Source organism: Pelophylax lessonae, assembly GCF_965119305.1.
Source record: "Pelophylax lessonae genome assembly, chromosome: 1".
Lineage (NCBI taxonomy): Eukaryota > Metazoa > Chordata > Amphibia > Anura > Ranidae > Pelophylax > Pelophylax lessonae.
In genome coordinates this window covers 276,626,271-276,652,732 of record NC_138768.1, presented here as the reverse complement: position 1 = coordinate 276,652,732, position 26,462 = coordinate 276,626,271, and the positions used below count along the sequence as shown (strand labels likewise).

Here is a 26,462-nt window from a genome sequence, read left to right as displayed (position 1 = left end):
GTCCAGCTGATCCATTCCAGGCAAAGCTTTTTCTGCTGCAGGACTTATTAGCATTGACATCCTTATTGTATATGAAAAGGCTTTCATATCCGATTTTACAGAAGAACAGATTCAATCAATGAACATTTCAGTGCTGTGTTCCAAGGTAGATAAACATCACCCGGATAAAATGGGTCAGGTTGACGTGTCTATACGCCATATATAATTGTGTGCTGTGAAAGTCACACAAGTGAGTCACTTATGAAGAACAGCTGCAGGGAGCAGAGGGAGGATGGACAGGTATTCTGTGTCAGGAAGGGAGAGAACAATGGAGCTGTGTCCAGATCTGCAGCTAGGCTCTGCACTGACCACATGCTGAACACTCATCACCAGAAACTTGCATTTTTACACACACAAAACCCTCCGCAAAGAGGATTATCAAATCACACAAAGCAGATCTGTGGAGCCACATTTCTGCGAAATAACTGAGAGCACTGACGTGGGCACAAACATGCGTATCATACCTACCTCTGTGCCTGTTTGTTGTTTTATCAAACATTAGCATGGCATCATCAACCTGTATGAAAATGAGAGAAGGCAGTCAATCGGGCACTTAAAAAATACAATTTTTTTTTTTAAATAGCATAATATCTTGATTACTCTAAAACTGGGGATGCAAAAAAAAAAAACATAGTAAAAGTACTTGTAACTAAAATAATGTAAGTGGAAGATGTAGGTGAAAAGAGTGCAGGAAAACAGGGAGGGGGGTGTGAGCGGCTTCAGTGTAAAGAATAAGGAAAAAGGAGGCCTGCATAGAAGAAAAAAAAATAAGGGGCCACATAGTGACTCCAGATTGATTGGGGGGGGGGGGCATTGAAATGCATGAGGTGCCCAAAGATGACGGGGGAGAGGGTAGGAGTGCACGGAGATGTGGCCAATCTAGGCCTCCCTGTGTGTCCCGCTACTTTCAGCCTTGCAAGATCTATGAGATATTTATTTACTCATCAGGTCAAACAGTTTCTTGCCTTTCAAACAAAACCGTTTGGTTCTCTGGAGATTGAGCGGCTCTGGGAGTCCTGTCCTGTTACTATGACTGCAGCTTAGTATGTCCTGAGCCGCAGGGGAGAGGGAAAGAGGCAAAAGCTTTTGTGTGCAACTGAAAAGATGGGGGGAGGGGAGAGGGCCCCAACCAGATATCAGGGGGAGAGAGTGTGAAACCCAAGTGAAGGACAGAGTGCTAGGAAGAGAGAAACAAAGGAAACCCCCCCACCCCCCCCCCCCCAAAAAAAAAAAAAAAAAAAGTGAATGGATGAAATCATTCGTCAAACAAGGGAAAAAGGTTTATTTTCCGTGCATGAATGTGCAGGTGACCTGCTGTCCACAGGGGCTTTCTGTAACACAGAGCGCTTAGGTCATCTATGCACAGTGCATAAATCCTCCCCCCCCCCCCCCCCCACTCAGTATAATCTGCTGCCCATGGCACAGAAATCCCAGGCATCCAAAGATCTCTCCAACCTCCTAATTAAATGGGGATCTAATCACCTTATAGCAAGGGCTTGTTCGTCAGTGACTGTCATGGGTTTATGATGTGGCGGGGTCATCCTCAGGTGTTATGGATGGGACAGGGGATGGGGGAAGGGCTGTCATACTTTGTATTAATCTGATTATCCGTGTTTTAATATCTTTGGCTCATCTAATAATCTGCACATCAAAGCAAATATACCCAGCACAATAAAAGAGCTGAAACATCTATTATTCCTGTGTTCAAGCAATCCCCCCCCCACCTGCATTCTACTGTTGAAACCTCCCCACGTGCTGCCCATTGACGTGGGTGAGAATGCTTTACCAGCTGTCATGGAGACCACAGGTCCCCAGCAACTTAAAGTGACACTAAACAATATCCTTATTCTGTGTAAAAATACACATCCACCACTTAAAGGCCTTGTAATTTATTTTTCCATTACATTTTTTTTTTTTGCTGTGTTTGTTTTCCTCCTTGTAATGTATTCCATGAGCTCCCAAACCTCTCCTTCCCCCCCACACACTTTGGTTTGTTTGGAACGTTAGTTGTAGCTATCCACATAGTTCTTATTGGAGGAGCGAACTACGTTCTATCAAACAGTAGGAGGACAGAGAAAACCATAGCACAGTGGTTAGCACTTCTACCTAGCAGCACTAGAGTCATTGGGTCAAATCTCAACAACGGCACTACTTGCCCGGAGTTTGCATGTTCTCCCTGTGCCAGTGTGGGTTTCCTCCCACACCCCAAAGACAGGCTGCTAGGTTCATTGGCCCCAGTATGTGTATGTATGAATGTGAAGTTAGGGACTTTAGATTGTAAGCTCCTTGAAGGCAGCGATTAATGTAAATGTTCAATATATGTAACGTGCTATATAAAAACTGACAGCGTTATATAAGTACCTGAAATAAGTAAATAGCCACCCCCAACAGGAAGTTGAGAAATGGAATTTGGAGGAAGTCGAGAGCAACAGAAGGTTCATTTTTTGAGTTAAAAATTCATACATCATTTTTTTTTAGTTTAGTGTCACTTTATGGGAGATTTACTAAAACTGATGAATACAGAATCTGGTGCAGCCCCAGTAACCAATCAGCTTCCAGGTTTTAGCCCTGGTTCACACCAGTACAATTTTTGAGTTAAGAAAACATACTTTTAATTTTTAAAGCCAGAGTTTAGTGTCACTTTATGGGAGATTTACTAAAACTGATGCACACAGAATCTGGTGCAGCCCTAGTAACCAATCAGCTACTAGGATTTAGCCCTGGTTCACACCAGTATGATTTTTGAGTTAAAAATACCTACTTAATTTTTTTTTTTTAAGCCAGAGTTTAATGTCACTTTATGTAATATTTACTAAAACCGGTGCACACAGAATCTGGTGCAGCCGCAGTAACCAATCAGCTTTTAGGTTTTAGCCCTGGTTCACACCAGTACAATGTTCGAGTTAAGAATACAGTAAAACCTTGGATTGCGAGCATAATTCGTTCCGGAAGCATGCTTGTAATCCAAAGCACTCTTATATCAAAGCAAATTTCCCCATAAGAAATAATGGAAACTCAGATGATTCGTTCCACAACCATTTATTAATAAGTCCTTCAGTTTATAGTCCATATAAAAAGATTATAGCATTGCGATAGGTTATATAACCATAAAATGTCCATCCACAAATAGCCCCTTCCACAAGGGGATTGGAAGCAAAATCCAGTAGGAGCTACAGAGTATCAAAGAGAAGAGAGGCGCCTCTAAGTGTAGCAATATGGTTCCATTTAATGAAGGTACAACATTTAGCAACTCACATGGTTAATGAATAAAACAGGCACATCTAAGTATGCAGGCATCCGGGGTAAAGCTGTCCACATGGACTATCTTCTGCACCACCGGCTGCCAGTCTGTAATCCTGACCACCCTGCAGTAAAGGGATCTGAAAGCGAGGGGCAGCATGGAAGGGATGACGTAGATGGCGGTGCGGAGGATGGTCTATGTGGACAGCTTTAGCCTGGAATCCTGCATCCTTAGATGTGCCTGTTCCAATCATCAACCATGTGAGTTGCTAAATGTTGTACCTTCATTAAATTTAACCATATTGCTACACTTAGAGGCGCCTCTCTTCTCTTTTATACTCAGCTGTGACTTGAGGCTACTTGTATATCAAGACATCGCTTGTTAACCAAGTCAAAATTTATTTGAAAATTTAGCTTGTCTTGCAAAGCGCTCTTAAACCAAGTTACTCTCAAACCAAGGTTTTACTGTACATACTTAATTATTTTGTTAAAGTCAGAGTTTAGTGTCACTTTGTGGGAGATTTACAAAAAAATTGACAGCGTTATATAAATACCTGAAATAAATAAATAGCCATTTTTTATTTAATTTTTTTGCCACAGTTCAGTGTCACTTTGAAGGAGATTTACTTATACTGGTGCACACAGAATCAGATGCAGCCCTAGTAACCAATCAACTTCCAGGTTATAGCCCTGGTTCACACCAGTACGATTTTTGAGTTAAGAAAATATACTTTATTTTTGTTTTTTTTTAAGCCAGTTTAGTGTCCCTTTGTAGGAGATTTACTAAAACTGGTGCACACGGAATCTGGTGCAGCCCTAGTAACCAATCAGCTTTTAGGTTTTAGCCCTGGTCCACACCAGTACGATTTTTGAGTTAAGAATACATACTTTATTATTTTATTAAAGCCAGAGTTTAGTGTCACTTGGTGGGCGATTTACTTAAACACAGAATCTGGTGTAGCCCTAGTAATCTTCTAGGTTTTAGCCCTGGTTCATACCAGTGCGGCTTTGAAATCGTGCTACTTCAAAGCCACTGATCAGTGCGATTTTAATGTGCCATTTCATTGTGGCTTGTGACTTCTTTTCACAGATGCCAATAAAATAGCAAAAAAGTAGTGCAGGAACCTTGACTTGAGTCGCAACGATTGAAATGCTTCCACTGCTGGCAATGAGGTGCGACTTGTCTTGCGATTTTGACCTGTCAAATCGCAATGGCGTGAACCAGGACTTAATGTCAAAGCCTAATTGAACAAGCTGAAGTTGCTATGCACAGCTGCACCCGATTCAATGTGCTCCAGCTTTAGTAAATCTTCCCCTTTAAGCCTGGAGCTCTCCTCTAAAGTCAGTAGTGGGCTTTCAGCGTAAACTATTATTACTACGCTCGTAACTACATCCGCCACACCTTAAAAAAAAAAAAAACGCACACCCACCTTTCCGAACTGCTCAAAATATTGTTTTACATCTTCGACAGTTGTATTCACGGAGAGACCGCCCACGAAAATCTTCTTTGTCCTTGTCACCATCTGTAATAATTAAGAGTAATCAGGTGACATGACTGACCAGGGGACTACAGGCAGACAAGAACACAGGTGCTGTTCCTGCACGTGACATAGGGATTATTTTTTTTTTTTTTGTTTCACCGGGAGGCTGCGTAGTGCGTTGAAAGGTATTATGCTGATGCTTGCAGAACAGTAAAGCAAGAACTGTATGAGATTTTACAAAGGCATAGTTCACAAAAAAAAAAAAATCTGACAAAAGCAATCACAGCAATAAATAAAATGAGCCTTGGTTGGAGGGTCTCCCAGCTGCCCCTAATTACCCTGGCGCTAAGCTTCCTGGCTCTGACACCAAGATACCGTCTGTCAACAAACTACTTAAGGGAATTAACCCAATTCTGCCAGTGTTTGCAGGACCCAATTCTGATCCACCTGCTAGTTACTGGACTTAAGCCGATTGCTTTCCAATAGTTACATCTCCCTCCCATCTCCTCTCCCTGCTGCTTTAACTGCTTGGCACGACTACCTCTGATAGAACGCGTGTAGGAATATTTAGGAGGAAACCTGTTTACTCACTTTCCAAGCACCACTTAAGCCAGACCTGGGAAACCTATAGCCCTCTAGCTGTATGGAAACTGCAAGGCATGATGGGACTTGTAGTCCTTCAACTACAATAAGCCAGCTAGCTGTACAGAAACTGCAAGCATGTTGAGTTGGCAAGGCATGATGGGACTTGTAGTCCTTCAACTACAATAAGCCAGCTAGCTGTACAGAAACTGCAAGCATGTTGAGTTGGCAAGGCATGATGGGACTTGTAGTCTTTCAACTACAATAAGCCAGCTAGCTGTACAGAAACTGCAAGCATTTTAAGTTGGGAAGGCATGATGGGACTTGTAGTCCTTCAACTACAAAAAGCCAGTTCCTGTGCTAGACTTCCTTACCTTGGGTTGGGCTCTGCGAGGAAATGCTACTTTAGGATCAATCTGAAATAAAACATATTACAAATATTTCAAATCTGTGGATAGATGTGGGGGGGAAAAAAAATACAACTGAACAAAAGAGCTCTACACAAAAATTAAACTACAACCTAAGAAAAAATCATAAACTCTAGTGAGTAACGCAAAGATTTGCATGCCCGGCAACACTGCACAAAGAACAGGAGGAGGACCTGCAGAGTGATAACGCAAAGCAATACAAGGATTTGTTATATTGTGAGAAATCATAAATACAAACTACAACAAAACCTAGGATTGAAGTCCCAAGAACTTGGCCCTGAAACTTCAAGAGCGACACAAAAAAAAAAAAAAAAAAAACAGCACCACGACAGTCTACGGTGTATTAAGGTCCTAGAAATCACAGATTTTGACAAGCTTTGATTAACACATATTAAAAAAGTGCCCAAAAAACAAAACAAAATCAACAGCATACACAAAACAGTGTAAATAACAAAAAAAAAGCCATAGGATTTAAAAAAAAGAAAAAAAAAGAAAAATAAGTTTTATGTGCAAAGTGTTAAAAAAAAGTTTTTGTGTTGTCCATGGCAACTGAAGATCACAGTTGTAATTTTTCTAGGGCATTTGTGAACGCATAGGGGAAACATATGATTGGCAACATATATGGGCAACATAGTCACTTTCTATTCTCCTATGTTTTCAACTTCGGGCCTTATATGGCTCAAACTGTAATATAAGGATCAAAAATTGTGCTATAAAAAAAAAATGCTAAATAAAATGTGATTGCTGTAAAAAATAAATAAAAAAACTGCATAAAAAAGACTAATGTAAATATAATATAAACATAATTTAAAAAAAAATGATTTAAAAATCGCACAAGCACTTATGATACACAGGACTAGGACAAAATGTATGATAAAATACACTAATTTATTACAATGTTTTCTAGATAAAAAAAAAATACTTAAGTGTCATATGCACTTTTATAGAGCTGGGGTGTTAGTCATTACATTCTACCTATCAATGTGCTTAAGTTTAAACAGAATTGTACTAAAAGAAACTGAAAATTAGGAACCATAAGGGATCCCTAAGGGAGCCAGATGAGCAATCACTTTTTCTAGCTCTGACGAGGCCTTTCTCTTAGGACTGATCCTATGTCAATGTAGCTGCACAGTAATGATTTGAAAAGTTACCATGACAACGGTAAACATACACTAGAGGAGTACCACTCGTTTCACAATTTATTGCTCAAGAAAAGCCATACAGGTATGTGAGGACCAAAGCGTCATGTGCCATGTATAGGTGACCGAGTATCTATATTATACCTAAACATTTCTTAGAACATCTCATCTGTGTACCATAATTCATCCAACTTTAAAAATCCTTAAATACAAAAATACATATTTATAATAGGCGGACTTCCTAACCAATCCTGAACCTAGCTGCCACCAATCCTTGGCCAAAGCAGAATAAAACATTTTAATACGTCATTCTATGCAAATTTGTCTAAATTGTAACTCGTTGAAAAAAAATTCCAAAATGTATTTGTCACAATAGGCTCAAATCACTTGAATACAAGAGTACTAATCTTTATTTGTGTGACTGTAACTTTCATCTTTCACTGAACGCAGTTAAAAAAACAACTGTCACTTTTTTTTTTTTTTGGAAAAATAAAAAGATTTTTATCTTGTAAATTGCGCAAATACATAAAAAATACATTAAATATGTTGAGTTAACAATGCTAAACAGGCCCAGACTTCGAAAAAAATAAAGTGACAGTTATTTTCAGTTGCGTCCAGTGCCCTGTCTTCTGTATTGCAGGCAGTTATTGTTCTAACTTTCATCTCTCACTGAACGCAGTTAAAAAAACAACTGTCACTTTTTTTTTTTTTGGAAAAATAAAAAGATTTCTATCTTGTAAATTGCGTAAATACATAAAAAATACATTAAATATGTTCAGTTCACAATGCTAAACAGGCCCAGACTTCGGAAAAAAAAGTGACAGTTATTTTCAGTTGCGTCCAGTGCCCTGTTTTCTGTATTGCAGGCAGTTATTGTTCACTCAAACAATTATGGGCTGAGAAATAAAAGGCTATGGAATGGTAGCCCTGAACTGGTTCTTATATGATAGGATATTTTTTTTTCTACGGGACATGAGGCCTCCTGGTATGACAGAAGGGTCAGGATTTGGCAGGGACTATGCGCACCTCACAGAGCAGACTTAAACCAGGGAATGTTTGTGCTCCTGGGCATCAAGGGAGAGAAATGAAAACAGGAGATAGAATATCCCAACAATACCCCCTTGTCATGACATTCCTTTGTGCTATTTCAGCAAAGGCCAGGAAGATGCTATTAACTGAGAAAACTGCAGCTCAGAGCAGGAGGGAATGCACCAATCTCACATCACTAAACACAAGTCACTATTGTTACAGGTAAATGGCACAGACACCTGTAGCATTCAGTAGCCCAGGAAAAGGACAGACGGAGACAGACAGTAGAAGAATCTATTATAGGAAAAAAAAACTATTTTTTAAGTCTTTATTCCCAAATGGGTACACTGTTGTTCACATAATGGCAGCAAGTTGCCAATGCCAACTACAGGTTTTGCACATTAAGACTTATCTAACACTTTTTTAACCATAGAGTGATGTAAGATCAGAGAATATAGCATTCAATGGGCCGTCATTACAAAATCTATGAAAGTCATTTTTTTATGTGACAGATCTACAGGTGACAGTAATAAGACGACACTGAAATGACTAAAAGTCATACATTTTCTGCAATGTTACATAGAGGTTGATTTACTAAAAGCAAACAGACTGGGCACTTTGCAAAATAATTTTTCAAACGGCTTAGTGAATGAGGTGAGGCTCTGCTGACTTGCGTCATCCAATCATGTGCAAGCAAAATGCTGTTTTTTTTTTCTTTTTATGGCGTGTGATCGGGTATTTTTTTGCAAAGTGAAATTTGATCACATTTACCAAGCTAAGGGGAAATTTCAACTTCACTTGCAAAGTGAGCAGCCTATTTGCCTTTAATAAATCAATCACATAGTTACATAACAGATATGGCTGGAAATAGACACATGTCCATCTTTTTATGGTGTGTGATTGGGTATTTTTTTGCAAAGTGAAATTTGATCACATTTATCAAGCTAAGGCGAAAATTCAACTTTACTTGCAAAGTGAACAGCCTATTTGCCTTTAGTAAATCACATAGTTACATAACAGATACGTCTGGAAATAGACACATGTCCATCTTTTTATGGGGTGTGATCGGGTATTTTTTTACAAAGTGAAATTTGATCACATTTACGAAGCTAAGGGGAAATTTCAACTTCACTTGCAAAGTGAACAGCCTATTTGCCTTATGTAAATCAGCCACATAGTTACATAATAGATATGGCTGGAAATAGACACAGGTCCATCTTTTTATGGTGCGTGATCGGGTATTTTTTTACAAAGTGAAATTTGATCACATTTACCAAGCTAGGGGGAAATTTCAACTTCACTTGCAAAGTGAACAGCCTATTTGCCTTATGTAAATCAGCCACATAGTTACATAATAGATATGGCTGGAAATAGACACAGGTCCATCTTTTTATGGTGTGTGATCAGGTATTTTTTTACAAAGTGAAATTTTATCACATTTACCAAGCTAAGGGGGAATTTCAACTTCACTTGCAAAGTGAACAGCCTATTTGCCTTTTGGAAATTAACCACATAGTTACATAACAGATATGGCTGGAAATAGACACAGGTCCATCTAGTAGTCCAACCTACAAAAGGGAATTTACTAAAGCTGGCCATAGATGGGTAGAATTTCAAAAGGAGAATTCTTAGGAAAAGAAGGTTCGAAGAAAGTTTGTTAATTTTCTACTCATAAAATGGGTCAAAATCGGCATTCCTTTTCAACCGGAGTGACGGGAAATTCAAAGGACCAGGATAGAAAACTTTTCTCAAATTAGCAAATTTCGAAAAGTGTAGTTCAGTAAAGCCCATTAATTCCAAAATCAAATATTAAAAGCAGAAAAAATGTTTCGAAAAGACAAACAAATGTTCAGAGAATTTTCGTACAAGTTTTCCTAAGACTTTTCCTTCGACATTCTATCCATCTATGGCCAGCTTAAGACTGCAGCAGCTGTGCATGGCAGCCAATCAGCTTCTACCTTTCATTTTCACAGCTTAACTGTACAAGCTGAAGTTAGAAGCTGATTGGTTAGTATGCACAGCTGCCCCAAATTCTGGCTGCTCCCGTTTTAGTAAATGCCCCCCCATAATGCGTATTTGCGCTCTGCAATTTGAGTCTCCTATGAATATCTAAAATAATATATTTGTTCAGATATTGGTGTCTAGATGGGTAATCCGTAATATAGTTTCAAAAGAAAAAGAGTTCCCCTAGAGGCGGGACTTTATTACATTTTTTTTTTTTTACTTTAGTACATTTTTTTATGGATGGGTAGTTGCCTATAAAGTCCCGCCCCTATGAATATCTATACCCCTGTATATTGTGCTCATTAGGGCATCACAACGTTTTCTGAAAATGTCAACACTCCTAGATGTTACCACTATCTGGGGAAGGGAGTTTTCTCTCCACATTTTTGCAATTTGAGTCTCCTATGAATATCTATACCTATATTATCTATACCTCTGTATATTGTGCTCATTAGGACATCACAACGTTTTCTAAAATTGTAAACACTCCTAGATGTTACCACTATCTGTGGAAGGGAGCTTTCTCTCCACATGTTTACTGCTTTAACTGTAAAGAACCCTTCACTCCATTTCAAGTTATAACTTCAACTTTAAATTGTGGATGGGTAGTTGCCTATAAAGTCCCGCCCCTATGAATATCTATACCCCTGTATATTGTGCTCATTTGGACATCACAACGTTTTCTGAAAATGTCAACACTCCTAGATGTTACCACTATCTGGGGAAGGGAGTTTTCTCTCCACATTTTTGCAATTTGAGTCTCCTATGAATATCTTTACCTCTAATATCTATACCTCTGATATCTATACCTCTGATATCTATACCTCTAATATCTATACCTCTAATATCTATACCTCTGATATCTATACCTCTAATATCTATACCTCTAATATCTATACCTCTAATATCTATACCTCTAATATCTATACCTCTGATATCTATACCTCTGATATCTATACCTCTGTATATTGTGCTTATTAGGACATCACAACGTTTTCTAAAATTGTAAACACTCCTAGATGTTACCACTATCTGTGGAAGGGAGGTTTTTTCTCCACATTTTTACTGCTTTAACAGTAAAGAACCCTGCACTCCATTTCAAGTTATAACTTCAACTTTAAATTGTGGATGGGTAGTTGCCTATAAAGTCCCGCCCCTATGAATATCTATACCCCTGTATATTGTGCTCATTTGGACATCACAACGTTTTCTGAAAATGTCAACACTCCTAGATGTTACCACTATCTGGGGAAGGGAGTTTTCTCTCCACATTTTTGCAATTTGAGTCTCCTATGAATATCTATACCTCTAATATCTATACCTCTGATATCTATACCTCTGATATCTATACCTCTAATATCTATACCTCTAATATCTATACCTCTGATATCTATACCTCTAATATCTATACCTCTAATATCTATACCTCTAATATCTATACCTCTAATATCTATACCTCTGATATCTATACCTCTGATATCTATACCTCTGTATATTGTGCTCATTAGGACATCACAGCGTTTTCTAAAATTGTAAACACTCCTAGATGTTACCACTATCTGTGGAAGGGAGTTTTTTTCTCCACATTTTTACTGCTTTAACAGTAAAGAACCCTTCACTCCATTTCAAGTTATAACTTCAACTTTAAATTGTGGCCTCGTCAGGGACTTTGGGTTAAGCTGTTACTACAGTCACCATTGATTCAATTGTAGATAGTGGTCATATTGGTTACCTGGTAGATAAGAATGTTTGTACTTGTCCTAGTTATCTATTGTTCTATTAGATAGTGTGTTTTTGATACTTTGTGAAACTAATACACCTTTATCAAGTATCCCTTGATTGAACTGGCTACCAACTTCACTAAAAAAAGAATATAACATCACATGTAATCTCTGAACGAAGAAAGCTTGTACAACTTAATCAACACTTTTAGTCTAACAGCAAACTCGCCATTTGTAACCCAAACAATTTATTGACCAAGAAGTGTATATTAAACAATCGCTGAGAGCAACCCATGTTCATTCCTAACAAAGCTCCCTCCAACTCCCTGAGATCTATTAACATAACCTTCTATCCCCTCCATCTACAGTTAAATTATAATGAAGACTCCACAGCGGATCCCTTCTGCTTTCAACTGCTCTTTGTATGAAACACACACTTGTCCCCTCCCAGGCAACAAAAGAAACTTCCCATCCGAGGAGCAGGGGACAGCAGCATGTGCAGCACTGCTCCCCTCCCCTCCCCCTGTGTCTGCAGAGACACCGTCCCCAGAGCCCAGCAGCTCACACTGATAAACAAGGGCCCACCGACTGCGACGATGCCGAGCACTCAGCCCAACGCAAGCACTTTACACATCGCTTCTTAAAGGAAAATCACTACTCATCACTTCACCTTTACAATTAAAAAAAAATGTCCCTTTCTCCTTTACATTACATTTTAAAGATCGAGTTACAATCTGACCATACAATCCTAATTAGAGATTTACTTAAACTGTGTCATATGAGCACTTACCCTACACAAAGCTGGCCATCCATTATACAACCTGATTGTACAATCTCCTTTATACAAACCTAAACGATCCATTTATTTACTATTAAAGTGGAACTAAAGCTTAAAATAATGTGAGCAGGCAGGCTCTTTATTGCAGAAAAGATATGCAACGGGGATTGATTTACTAAAACTGCAGAGTGCAAAATCCTCTGCAGCTCTGCCGGGCAGCCAATCAGCTTCTAACTTCAGCTTGTTCAATTGGGCTTTGACAAGAAAACCTGGAAGCTGATTGGTTTCTTTGCAAAGTTAGAACAGATTCAGCACTCTTCAGTTTTAGTAAATCAACCCCAAAGTTTTCTCTGCGATAAAATAAACTCAGCTGAATGTTTGCAATCTTCTGCAGAATGTAAACTAGGTGCAGCTTAGTGCGCATTTCCAGCACTGTCCTAGCGTGCTTGGCTAAGTGACTTCAGTCCATGCACGGGAGTGACGTCATCATGTGCCAGCCAAGACTAATACCCAGAAAAAGCCTGGGAGAAGATGCCAGGGCCAGCGAGGTACCTTACGGGCATCAGGCTGCTGGAATACATGTAAGTATTTTTTTTTACTTTAGTTCCACTTTAAATCAGGCACTACATTGCTTATGGTAGATCTAAATGAGAATATACAATTCAATTGTATAGTGCTCTCAAGCTCCCTTGTTAACTCCTCCCACACTTCTCTAGACTCTCTCTCATCCTCTGGAACTCCCTACCCCAGTATGTTCAGTCAGCCCTACCCTGTCCGGCTTTAGGCAATCATTGAAAACTGATTTATTCAGGGAAGCCCATCCCACCTCCACCTTAAAACTGTGCTTGAGTCACCTCCATCAGATCATCCCCTGCAGCTATCACTTTTTGTACCATTTCCCCCCTCCCTTTAGACTGCAAGCTCCATGAGCAAGGCCCTCCTATTCTTTCTGTATTGAACTGTGTTGTATTTGCACTGTCCCCCTTTATATTGCAAAGTGCTGCGTAAACCGTTGGAGCTATATAAATCCTGTATAATAATAATATTAATATAGTGTATGGTCAAGTCTAACCAATAAATCTGTATCCAATCAAACAGTCCCTTGGCAGTTCTAAAGGAGATTGTACAAGTTGTAACATGTGTGGTGAACTTTGCAGATTGTTGCTAGAGGTACTCAAAATATATATATATATATATATATATATATATATATATATATATATATAACGTATGTATATATATATATATATATATATAAAAAATGTATATGTATATATATATATATATAAAATATATATAGATAATATATATATATAAAAAATGTATATATATATATATATATAAAAACATGTATATATATAATATATATATATAAATAAGTTTTTTATATATATTTTAATTTATATATGTATATATATATATATATATATATATATATATATACATATATATATATATATATATATATATATATATATATATATATATATATACTTTTTTATATACATATAAATATATATATATATATTTTTTTAAATATTTTTAAATTTTTTAGATACATATAAATATATATATATATATATATATATATATTTTTTTTTTTTTAAATATATTTTAATTTATATATGTATGTATATATATATATATATATATATATATGTATATATATATATACATACATACATAAAATAATATATATATAAAAAAACGTATATATATATAAATATATATAAAATAATATATAAAAAAAAACCCCTAGCAAACTGGTAAAGCGGTCACGTGATTCTGTAAAGGGCCTCCATGATTGATTGGCAGATGAGAAGGAAGACGTCACCTGTACATGATGTGTAACACACAGACAGCTATTACATACTCATGTACAGAATACTCCTTCTCAGGATGAAGATACTGTAAAGCCTCAAGGGGAAAGGACTGAGCCTGATGACAACCTGATGAAAGCTAATCCTGACACCTGAAAATGTTTTGCACAAACTGGCCTCAGAATTTTGAAACAAACTGGATCTGACACCAACGTTGACAGTTTCATTGAGTTATTTGTAACCCTGACATTTGTTTACCTTCTGTAATTCAGACACAGATGTTGTCCCTATTTGTAATATCAATCAGGAGGTCCTAAACCTCGGCTTCTAAAATAAAATACTGTAACAAATCATTTCCTTCGTTTTCTTCCTGACCCCCATTTAACCCTTTACAAGGACCGACTTATTAAACAAAAGCATATGACCGACTGGGGTTGGTTTACTAAACCTGGAGGGTGCAAAATCTGGTGTAGATCTGAATAGAAACCAATCGGCTTCTAACTTTAGATTGTTCAAGTAAGCTTTGACAAAAATACCCTGAACGCTGATTGGTTTCTATGCAGATCTGCACCAGATTTTGCACTCTCCAGTTTTAGTAAATCAACCCCAGTGGGGGGTGATTTACTAACTGTAGAGTGCAAAATCTGGTGCAGTTCTGCATTGAAACCAATCAGCTGCCAGGGTATTTTTGTCAAAGCTTACTTGAACAAGCTGAAGTCAGAAGCTGATTGGCTACCATGCACAGCTGCGCCAGATTATGCTCTCTCCAGTTTTAGTAAATCAAAAAGTGTGGGCTGGTACCTCAAGCAACCAATCAGAAGCGAGCTAAAATGACAGCTGAAGTATGACAGGATGCTACTGGGAAACACCTCCTCTTTCTTTGGCTCTTCTATAATATTAGGATTCAAGATAAGCTGAACTTGGCCATTACTTTATAATATACTTGTACTATCACTGATGCATAAAAGCTCTGCTCTAATGGCTAAATCAAAACAGTTTTATATAAAATAAAAAAAACATGCAAACATAACTGTGCAGTACTTATATGCTATCATCAGTTACGTTTTTGAGATATATATATATATATATATATATATATATATATGTATATGTGTATATATATATATATATATATATATATATATATATATATATATATATATATATATATCTCAAAAACGTAACTGATGATAACATATAAGTACTGCACAGTTATATTTGCATGTTTTATATATATATTTATAAAACATGCAAACATAACTGTGCAGTACTTATATGTTATCATCAGTTAACTTTTTGATATATATATATATATATATATATATATATATATATATATATATATATACACATATACATATATATATATATATATATATCTCTATTGGCTGCCACCGCACACAAATCAGGGTTCAAAAATGGGCCCGGGTGCACAACAGATTGATATATATATTATATCAAACAGTTAACTGATGATATTTATCAATATTTAACTCTATATATATATAAATATATATATATATACATTTTTTTTTTCAACTTACTCAGGAAACTATAAAATAATCCCTAAACAACATAACTCCTGATCAATGTTTTCAGTTGTGACAATTTGCACACAATATATGAACTTTATTTGCCATACTGGAGTTACCAAATCCAACCATATAAAACGATTACCATTCAGACCCTTTGACGACCCACTTATTCCAAAGCAAACAGATTTTTGGCTGTGCAGCAAGGCAAGCGCTAAGTATCATGGGCAATGTAGTTTACAAAAAATGCGAGAGTAGTGATATCTGCCTCCAGAGGGTGTGACTATATCGGTGAGCCCAACGCATTACCAAATAAATAATTAATGTAACCATAATCAACCACGTCCTTCATAAATGACGTATCCTAATGGACAGTTCAATGGTATAACAAAAAGTTACGTCACTTGTCTGTACCTGTTGCTGATCTAGGTTTTCGTATAGATTTTTCTTTAAAATAGAAAGCACAGCTACTAATCAGCAAAAAAGATCACAAACTACAAGAAGTCACTTTTAATAAACAAATAATTTTGTGTCGAATTAAAAAAAGAAAAAAAAAATCATAAAGCAAACACACAAACATACAAATCTTAAGGAGGAAAAATGATAGAATAAATAACTAAAAAGCTAACAGACATTAATGGATATGTGACAAAAAAAGCATTTGTACAAACTGACGACCTTCTAACATCTGGTCTCCAGTAATCAACACAGCAGTCTATCTAGATTCTGTTTAGTAAACTAAAGTGTGGCATCACTAATGGGAATGACAAAACCTATACAACACAGTATCATACCTGCTTTCCCCCACATGCTGTCTAATATGCTTGCCTGCTAAATAAAAAAGATACTTTACTTTTCAAACACATCACCAGCAAGTCGGCATTATCTACAGCAGTTGACATCACAGGGCCTCTAATGCTGTAGTTCACCTCTAACACTCGCACTGCGTGCGCTATAAGCAAACTTTCTTTAAAAAAGATCAAACGGTTCTTTTCGCAACGTGCCCCTGCGATTTTTCACCAAACGTCCTGGTGGCCTCCATTTTTTTTTCTTTTGGGTAGTAGACCCTAACTTCAATATTTTAATAATTAATCATTTAACTGCGATGAAAAGCGCGACAATCCGATAAAACATACGATTGACCCACTTCAAATACAAAATCTTATCTTTCACATGCAGCAGCTAACAGATTCTCGATGATCCGTGAATAAACGAGCGTCTTACCGTCTTGGAGTCAAGTTCGTGCCTCGATTGTGCCAAAACTTTGTCTACCCCGGCCTGGTCCATGAACGTGACAAACCCAAATCCCCTGGCAAAGAGCAAACAAATAAATTAAGGCTGCCGATCGAATGTGCAATTCAAACGCCTTGTAATATACGTGATATGAAACCTTACCTGGATCTCTTGGTCAATGGATCTCTCATAACAAGACACTCCTTCACGTCTCCGAATTGACTGAAATACTCCCGCAGGCCCTCTAGAAATAGAAGAAGCAGCCTATCACAACCAAGCGTGGCAGACGGATCCCAGAATGCAATAGAAAATCCAATCCCTTCATGTCCAAGCGGGAGGAAAGGGAGAGAGAGAAAGAGACGGATGGAGGATGCACAGATGAAGGAGGAGGACAGCAAAGGGTTGAGAACGTGATGGGGAAATGGAGTACGACGCTTCTCCGAGACAATCATTGTGCTCACCTTGTGTAGTCTGCCAGCTCAGTCCCCCGATGAACATTTTACTGCAAAGCCAAGAAAATGGGGGAAAAAAATAAATCAGCAAAGACAAACAAAAGCCACGTGCTCTTCTATATGAACATACAGTAGGAATACATACATATATATATAAATGTGCACATATATATATATATTTAGATAGAGGTCATCAAACAAGCGACATATGTAGTTGTAGCAAAAAACTTCAACAGCTCCTCTATTCCATAAGCTTATCACGGCCTTCTTCAAATTCAATACCAACTTTCCAAGACATATAGGAATTAAATTGTCTATAACAAATGCCAAGGCGATTTATATTTCTAGGACATATGCCATTCCAGTTGACTGCCACCACAATGTCATCCAAATAGAGAGGAAGGTGATTTCAGCTAAGACACTTTAAATGATGACATAACTTTAGGGTCACCATCTGGATTCCCCGTACAATTAACTTTACATTTCCCAACACTATGTAATATGAGGACCTATCTCATCTATCCAGTCACTTTGTATCCAATCAGGCAGGGCCTTACATTACATGGTTGTTGTTGGTAGATCTACAGAAGATTATAATGTGTGGGGTAATTCAAGATTGAGGCTTTAATACTTTTTTTATTGTCACCACCATCGAACTTGTGCATTTTTATTACACACAAGAACTCATAATAAAAATGAGATGATACAACAGCAACCAGATGTGTTTTATGATGAACCCAACCATCAAATACAAGTACAGCATTAAAAAAAAGCAAGAAAATAATGGATATAAATATATTGTTGTCACCGAGTCATTTAATAACAGTCCTAAAACATCATATATATTAATAAATGCTAATTATACACTACATAATCTAATTCTACAATCTCCCTAAGATCTACCATCAACTATGTAGTGCAGATTACTACCTGATTGGATAGAAATTGAATGAATAGTTTTAGGCTTGACCTCCGATTATATTGTTTTGGTAACTTTTAAGAAAATTGTACAGAGCTTGTATAGTGAATGGTCAGCCTAACTCAGATCTTGAGCTCACAACCTGATTGCATGCTGTCCTTTAGAACTACCAACAACTGAGTTACAAGATCCTATCTGATTGGATGCTAAATGAATAATTTTAGCTTTGCCCTCCGATTACATCGTTTTGATAACTCTAAAGAAAATGGTACAGAGCTTGTATAGTCAATGGCCAGCCTAACTCATCTCTTACGCTCACAATCTGATTGCATATTTAGACCTATTAACCTTTAAACCTACCAAAATTTAGACCCACCAACCCTTAGACCAACCACCTCTAAACCCACCACTTTTAGACCTACCACCTTTAGATCTACCAACCTTTAGACCTACCAACCTTTAGATCTACCATCCTTTAGACACACCACCCTTTAGACCTACAAACCTTTAGACCCACCACCCTTTAGACCTACCACCTTTAGACCTAAAACCTTTAAACCTACCAACCTTAAGATCCACCACCTTTAGATCTACCACCTATAGACCTATAACATTTAGACCTAGCTCCTTTAGACCTACCACCTTTAGACCCACCACCATTTAGACCTAAAACCTTTACATCTACCAACTTTAAGATCCACCACCTTTAGATCTACCACCTATAGACCCACCAACCTTTAGCCCTACCACCTATAGACCTATAACCTTTAGACCTAGCTCCTTTAGACCTACCACCTATAGACCTATAACCTTTAGACCTAGCTCCTTTAGACCTACCACCTATCGACCTATAACCTTTAGACCTAGCTCCTTTAGACCTAAAACCTTTTGACCTACCAACCTTTAGATCCACCACCTTTAGATCTACCACCTATAGACCCACCAACCTTTAGACCTACCACCTATAACCTTTAGACCTACCACCTATAACCTTTAGACCTACCACCTATAACCTTTAGACCTACCACCTATAGACCTATAACCTTTAGACCTAGCTCCTTTAGACCTACCAACAAATATTTAGCAAAAAAGCCTGCCTAGTTTTATATAAACTGATTGCTGGTTGAGTTAGGTCCGCCTATTAAACGGATTTGGTAAATATAAAGTTGATTGTGTGGCCAGATTGTAACCCTTGAGTGTACGGTGAGATGATAAGGTGTATGGTGCCCGTTAGGGATGCAGAAAGTTTGGAGTTGAGGTGATCCCCATGATTCATCAGTGATGGCAGATCTGGTTTAGGTTCCATAGTAGAGATCCCATCATGTGTGGACAGTTATTTCCAGCACATGGATTCTAAAATCTCAGATCTATGTGATTGGAGCAGAGCTCAGGTCATCAGATCCCTGATCCAGCCCAGGCAGTCCATGAAGGGTGTGGGTACCATGGATCCCCCCCCCCCCCCTCCCCCCAGAAAGTGGTCCAGGGGACACGATGGTGACAAAGGCACAGTGACTTCTCCTGATCGGTCAGTGAAAGTTCACCATGGGGGGGAGTCCAGCGACCTGGAACTCTCCATTCCTCACCTCCCCCCTCCACCGATCGCCGGCCTCCCAATGTGCACCTACACACGGCCAGGCCCCCCTTCAAACTTGCACGGAGGCTGTGCCCAGGTACCTCCCCATCCGATGCCCTTGTGAAGACCACCCTGGCATAAAAGAACATGGAGGGAAGGCGGCACATGGCCGAGGAGGGGATCGGAGCGCCTTACCAAGGATCGTGCGCAGAGTCCGGGGGCGACAGTCCGGGCTGGGGCGCTTCTGTCTCCATTCGGTCTCTGGCGGCTCCTGAGAACGGAGGCAGCTCCCGGGACAAGAGGATGGAAGGGGGTGTGTTCTCCCCGCCTACTCCCGCTGCGCCACGCCCACCCACTGATCATCCGAAGACCTCACCGTGCCGAAGCTCCACCTCCCCGCCCCTCCCCTTGCCCTGGTACCCGCCCTGACACCTGCCCCCACTCCCCCCCCTACTGAGCCAGCTTGCCACTGACTGTCCCTAAAGCCACTGGAAATGCGGTGGGGGTGGGGAGGACATTCCACCCGGACCTGCATATAAAGCAATTACTGGGAATCAGAACGGCTATAAAAAGGATAACCTTCTCACCATGATGAGCGATCATCTACATAGGAAATCACAGACATAGGCAGATATATGACATCACCTATTGATGAGGGCAAACTAATGACAAGAAAATGGGCAGAGAGCTGTATAACATCAGGATGGAATACACAGCACTGTGCACTGGGAGATGGTGGCCATTGGGGGATTCACTAAATCTGGAGCAGCTGTACATGGCAGCCAATCAGCTTCTAGCTTCACATTGTTCAACTAAGCTTTCACAATGAAAGCTACACGCTGATTGGTTGCCATGTACAGCTGCTCTGGATTCTGGCTGCTCCAGTCTTAACCACTTCTGGCCTGGAAGATTTCCCCCCCTAACCACTTCTGGACCCGGACGATTTTCCCCCTTAACCACTTCTGGACCAGAAGATTTTTCCCCTTAACCACTTCTGGCCTGGAAGATTTTCCCCCTTAACCACTTCTGGACCGGAAGATTTTTCCCCTTAACCACTTCTGGCCTGGAAGATTTTCCCCCTTAACCACTTCTGGACCAGAAGATTTTTCCCCTTAACCACTTCTGGCCTGGAAGATTTTCCCCCTTAACCACTTCTGGACCAGAAGATTTTTCCCCTTAACCACTTCTGGCCTGGAAGATTTTCCCCCTTAACCACTTTTGGACCGGAAGATTTTTCCCCTTAACCACTTCTGGCCTGGAAGATTTTCCCCCTTAACCACTTCTGGACCAGAAGATTTTTCCCCTTAACCACTTCTGGCCTGGAAGATTTTCCCCCTTAACTTCTTCTGGACCGGATGATTTTTCCCCTTAACCACTTCTGGCCTGGAAGATTTTCCCCCTTAACCACCTCTGGACCGGAAGATTTTTCCCCTTAACCACTTCTGGCCTGGAAGATTTTCCCCCTTAACCACTTCTGGACCGGAAGATTTTTCCCCTTAACCACTTCTGGACTGGAATATTTTCCCACTTTATGACCAGGCCATTTTTTGCAATTCGGCACTGCTCTACCATAATGGACAATTGCGTGGTCGAGCGACGCCGCACCCAAATTGATGTCCTTTTTTTCCCCCACAAATAGAGCTTTCTTTTGGTGGTAATTCATCACCTGTGCGATTTTTTTTGTTTGTGCTATAAACAAAAAAAGAGCGACAGTTCTAAAAAAAAAACAATATTTTTCACTTCCTGCTATATAACATCCCCCCCCCCCCCCCCAAATGTAAAAATCAAGATTTTTTTCATAATTTTAGGCCAACTTGTTTTCTACTACATATTTTTGGTAAAAAAAATCCCAATAAGCGTATTTTGATTAGTTGTTGCAAAAGTTATTGCGTTTACATCAGGATGGAATACACAGCACTGTGCACTGGGAGATGATGGCCATTTGGGGATTCACTAAATCTGGAGCAGCTGTACATGGCAGCCAATCAGCTTCTAGCTTCACATTGTTCAACTAAGCTTTCACAATGAAAGCTAGCAGCTGATTGGTTGCCATGTACAGCTGCTCTGGATTCTGGCTGCTCCAGTGTTAACCACTTCTGGACCAGAAGATTTCCCCCCCTAACCACTTCTGGACCGGAAGATTTTCCCCCTTAACCACTTCTGGACCGGACGATTTTCCCCCTTAATCACTTCTGGACCGGAAGATTTTCCCCCTTAACCACTTCTGGACCGGACGATTTTCCCCCTTAACCACTTCTGGACCGGGAGATTTTCCCCCTTAACCACTTCTGGACCGGAAGATTTTCCCCCTTAACAACTTCTGGACCGGATGATTTCCCCCCTTAACCACTTCTGGACCAGGAGATTTTCCCCCTTAACCACTTTTGGACCGGAAGATTTTCCCCCTTAACCACTTCTGGACCGGAAGATTTTCCCCCTTAACCACTTCTGGACCGGAAGATTTTTCCTCTTAAAGTGGAGCTCCGGCCACAAAATCGACATAATCGATTTTGTGGCAATCCGCTTGCTTTTCTTCACCTGAAAAGGAAATTCAAATGGATAGTTAGGATTTTTATCTTTTTTTACTTACCTTGTTATTGTAGAAAGATATACTCACCTTTCTTCCACTTCCTCCCTCGGCGGCCGCGGCCCGCGCCGTCACTTCCGGTTTGCAATGATTCCTGGGAGCTGAACATCATCGCGCCCAGCAATCAATGCGACGGCACCGACCCCGCTCGTCACTTCCGGTGCGACGCCGCAATCCTTGCTCTACAGCTTCTGGGCATGCCCAGAAGCTGTGGAGGAATGCGGCGCCGCACCGGAAGTGACGAGAGGGACGGTGCAGGCGCATTCTGGGAGAAGAAGACACGGAAGAGGACGCAGAAGAGGATCGCGCTGGCTTCAGCTGCCCACATCAGAGATGGCAACGCTGGAGAAGAAATTTTAAAAGTGAGTATTTCTTCTTGCAGGTAAGTGCGACCCGGGACAGATCAGAGGCTAGTCATTGTGGAATGTGCTAGCCCTGAATGTCCCGGGGGTATGTTCATTGAAATTTTTTTTTGGGGCCGGAACTCCACTTTAACCACTTCTGGACCGAAATATTTTCCCCCTTAACCACTTCTGGCCTGGAAGTTTTTCCCCCTTAACCACTTCTGGACCGGAAGATTTTACCCTGACCAGGCCATTTTTTGCGATTCGGCACTGCTCTACTTTAATGGGCAATTGCGCGGTCATGCAACTCTGTACCCAAATGAAATTGATGTCCTTTTTCCCCCCACAAATAGAGCTTTCTTTTGGTGGCAATTGATCACCTGTGCATATTTTTTGTTTGCGCTGTACAAAAAGAAAAGCGACAGTTCTGAAAAAAAAACAATATTTTTCACTTTCTACTATAGTAACCCCCCCCCCCCCCCCATGTAAAAATCAATTTTAGGCCAACTTGTTTTCTGCTACATATTTATGGTAAAAAAAAAAAATCCCAATAAACATATTTTGATTGGTTTGCGCTAAAGTTATCGCGTCTACAAACTAGGAGAAAGATTTATGTCATTTTTATTTATTTATTTAATTATTTTGACTAGTAATGGCGGCAATCAGCGATTTTTAGCAGGACTGTGAAATTGCAGCGGACAGATCGGACCTCTAACTGACATTTTTGACACTTTTGGGGGGACCAGTGACATTACTACAGTAATCAGTGCTAAAAATATGCACTGTTACTGTACTAATGACCAGGGAAGGGGTTAACCCAGGGGCGATCAAAGAGATAAATGTGTCCCTAGGGGGTGTTTTCTAACTGTGGGGGGGGGGTGGGCTTGTGAAATCAACACAGAGCCCTGTGATCCTAAATAGGAGGAACACAAGAGCTCTGTGTTGATTGCTGAGAGAACAAAAGTTTGCTGTGTGTAAAACAGCAGACTTCCGTTCTCTCTTCACGGGGAGCGATCGCGGGTGCCTGGCAGCAATCACGGCCGCCGGCCCTGTGGATCAGCTTCCCTGCTGGCGAGTGGGGATCGCTCCCACGAACAGATACGGCGATACCTGCCGCCGTATATAGGTGGCAACTGGTCGTCAAGTGGTTAAAGTGGAACTTTAATAAAATGGCAAACAGGCAGGATTTCGAATGAAGAAGAGACCTACTGAGGTTGATTTACTAAAGGCAAACAAACTGTTTACTTTGTAAGAGAAGTTGCACTTTGCAAGGGAATTTTCCCCAGAGCTTAGAGAATGGGGTGAAGCTTGGCTCACTTCTATCATCCAATCATATGCAGGCAAAACTGCTTTTTCTTGCATGTGATTGGGTATTCTTTCCGAATGAATAATACTTTTATTGAGTAAAAATGCAAATACACGAAACAGTGAGCAGACGCAAGGGCCCCCAAATGAATTTCCACCACGTTCACTAAGCTCTAGGGAAGATTCTGTTCAAAAGTACTACTTCCCTTGCAAGGGGATCAGCCTGTCTGCCTTTAGGAAATAAATCCCACTATGTCTCTTCTGCACTAAAGTGGTTCTAAAGGCCAAACATTTGTTACCTTAAAGTGTAAGTTCACCTTTGCAGAAAACCTGTATTGTGAACTTACACTGAATCCCCTTCCCATCCCCCCGGGTCCCGCTGTACCAGAGTCCTGTGATCCCCCACTGTCAGACAATGGATCGCTGCTTCACCGGACTGGGGGGTTTGAAATTCACGTGGCTTAGTCTCCTATCCGCACCTCTCAGCATGTACAATTAGAAGGCATTCTAACTGGTCAGCACCGTCACATGGATGGCGCCATAGGCGTGCGCACAGGGTGTGCCAGATGTGCCTGGGTACACCCTTATCACCCTATGCGCATTAGCATTATCCCCTCGGTATGCCGACAGGAAGATGGTAAAGATCTCCCTCTTATCTGCTCTGCCATAAGAGAAGTGTTTACGCACTTCTCTTTCACTGTGCTGGCAGGGAGATCAATGTACCAGGGTCATATATATGTAGACACAGACATACATGTGTGTTTGAGCTTTAATGCAATAGGCTGCTCACACCTATGGACGGCGCTGACCAATCATAATCTGCCTAGCCTGTCCTGTCAGCGCTGGAGGAGGGTAAACCAGGAGGATTTCAAATCCTCGGACCATTAAAGCAACGTCCTGGTGTCTGACAGCGGGGGATCCCGGTACTCCAGTATAGCGGGACCAGGGGGGATGGGGAGGGGGTCCTCAAGTGTGAGTTCACATTACAGATTTTCCATAGAGGTGAACTTACCCTTTAATGCTTTCCGGCATTAAGGTAAAAAAATGTCCCAATGGTAGTATTGCCAATCCACTGCTATAAATACATACCTGAGTCCTATCTCGATCCTGTGCTGTGCCTATCTGCAGCAGCAATCTTCTCTCTCCCTGCTGTCTCAGGACACAGGGGCAGCAGAGGGAGCCATTAGCTCCTTCTGCTGTCAATCAAATCCAGTGAGCAGGGGGGGGGGGGGGGGCTGTGGGTGCATACAACCTAGCTTGGAAGTACGCCTGCATATGTGCCCCCATGGCACACAGCTTGCTATGGGGGCACACACAGAATAGGGGGAGCAGAGAGCGCTAGCGGGGGATCCCAGAAGAGAAGATTGAGGGCCGGCAGATAAGTATAACGTGTTTATTATTTTGGCTAATAACTTTAGAACCACTTTAAAGTTTCATGCCTGCTTGTCTGCCCTGTACGCTGAACATGCGCAGTTCAGTGTACAGCTTCAGCAATGCTGAGATGAATGAACTCCCGCATATATGTGGGAGTGATGTCATCTTGGCTCAGCCAATGAAAACAGCTGGAGATCGTTAACCGGGTGCGGACCAGCCGAAGGTTTCAGCAGGGAGCACTGGGGCACCACTGCGCTGAAGATGAGTATAGTTCTACTTCAAGCTGGCCATGTAATAGTAAAATTTCATTCAAAATATTTTGTTTTATTTTCTAATCGTGGGGTCAAATCAGTGTTCATTTTCAACCAGAGTGATTAGAAAATTGGAAGGCTCAGGATAGGAAATTTTTCCTGAACGATCGGGGAGCGATCGCGGGTGCCCGGTGGCGATCGGTGCCATCGGTCTCGTGGATTGGCATCCCCGCTGCCTAGTGGGGGGAATTGGCCCCAAGGGGCGCTACTGCGAACCGCAGCACAGGTACGGCAATTTGCACAGCCGAGCCAGCCTGCCGCAGTATGTATGGGGCGGGCAGTCGGCAAGTGGTTAAATAAGAACTTTTTGATTGTGTGATTCACAATCACTGGGACTTTTGGATAGTCCCATGTCCACCTTCATCCCATGTCCTCCTCCAGTCCCATGTCCTCCTTCATCCCATGTCCTCCTCCTCCAGTCCCCATGTCCTACTTCATCCCATGTCCTCCTCCAGTCCCATGTCCTCCTTTATCCCATGTCCTCCTTCTCCTCCAGTCCCATGTCCTCCTTCATCCCATGTCCTCCTCCTCCTCCAGTCCCCATGTCCTCCTTCATCCCATGTCCTCCTCC

General features: G+C 40.5%; 1 protein-coding gene across 8 annotated transcripts in view; it reads right to left on the bottom strand.

Moving 5' to 3' along the window:
• The window catches only part of MSI1 (musashi RNA binding protein 1), a 54,979-nt gene extending 34,672 nt beyond the window's left edge, over positions 1-20,307 (bottom strand). For 2 of the 8 annotated variants that reach the window (XM_082244176.1, XM_082244177.1), the window contains exons 1-7: positions 20,166-20,307; positions 17,488-17,528; positions 17,189-17,270; positions 17,018-17,102; positions 5,717-5,758; positions 4,710-4,802; positions 508-556 (exon numbers count right to left, since the gene is read on the bottom strand). In XM_082244176.1, the coding sequence (XP_082100302.1) occupies positions 508-556; positions 4,710-4,802; positions 5,717-5,758; positions 17,018-17,102; positions 17,189-17,270; positions 17,488-17,528; positions 20,166-20,224 (451 nt within the window). In that variant the 5' untranslated portion in view covers positions 20,225-20,307. The remainder of the gene's footprint in view (positions 1-507; positions 557-4,709; positions 4,803-5,716; positions 5,759-17,017; positions 17,103-17,188; positions 17,271-17,487; positions 17,529-20,165) is intronic. The other 6 variants (XM_082244178.1, XM_082244181.1, XM_082244182.1 and 3 more) reach the window with 4 other exon arrangements.
• Positions 20,308-26,462: the final 6,155 nt, after the last annotated feature.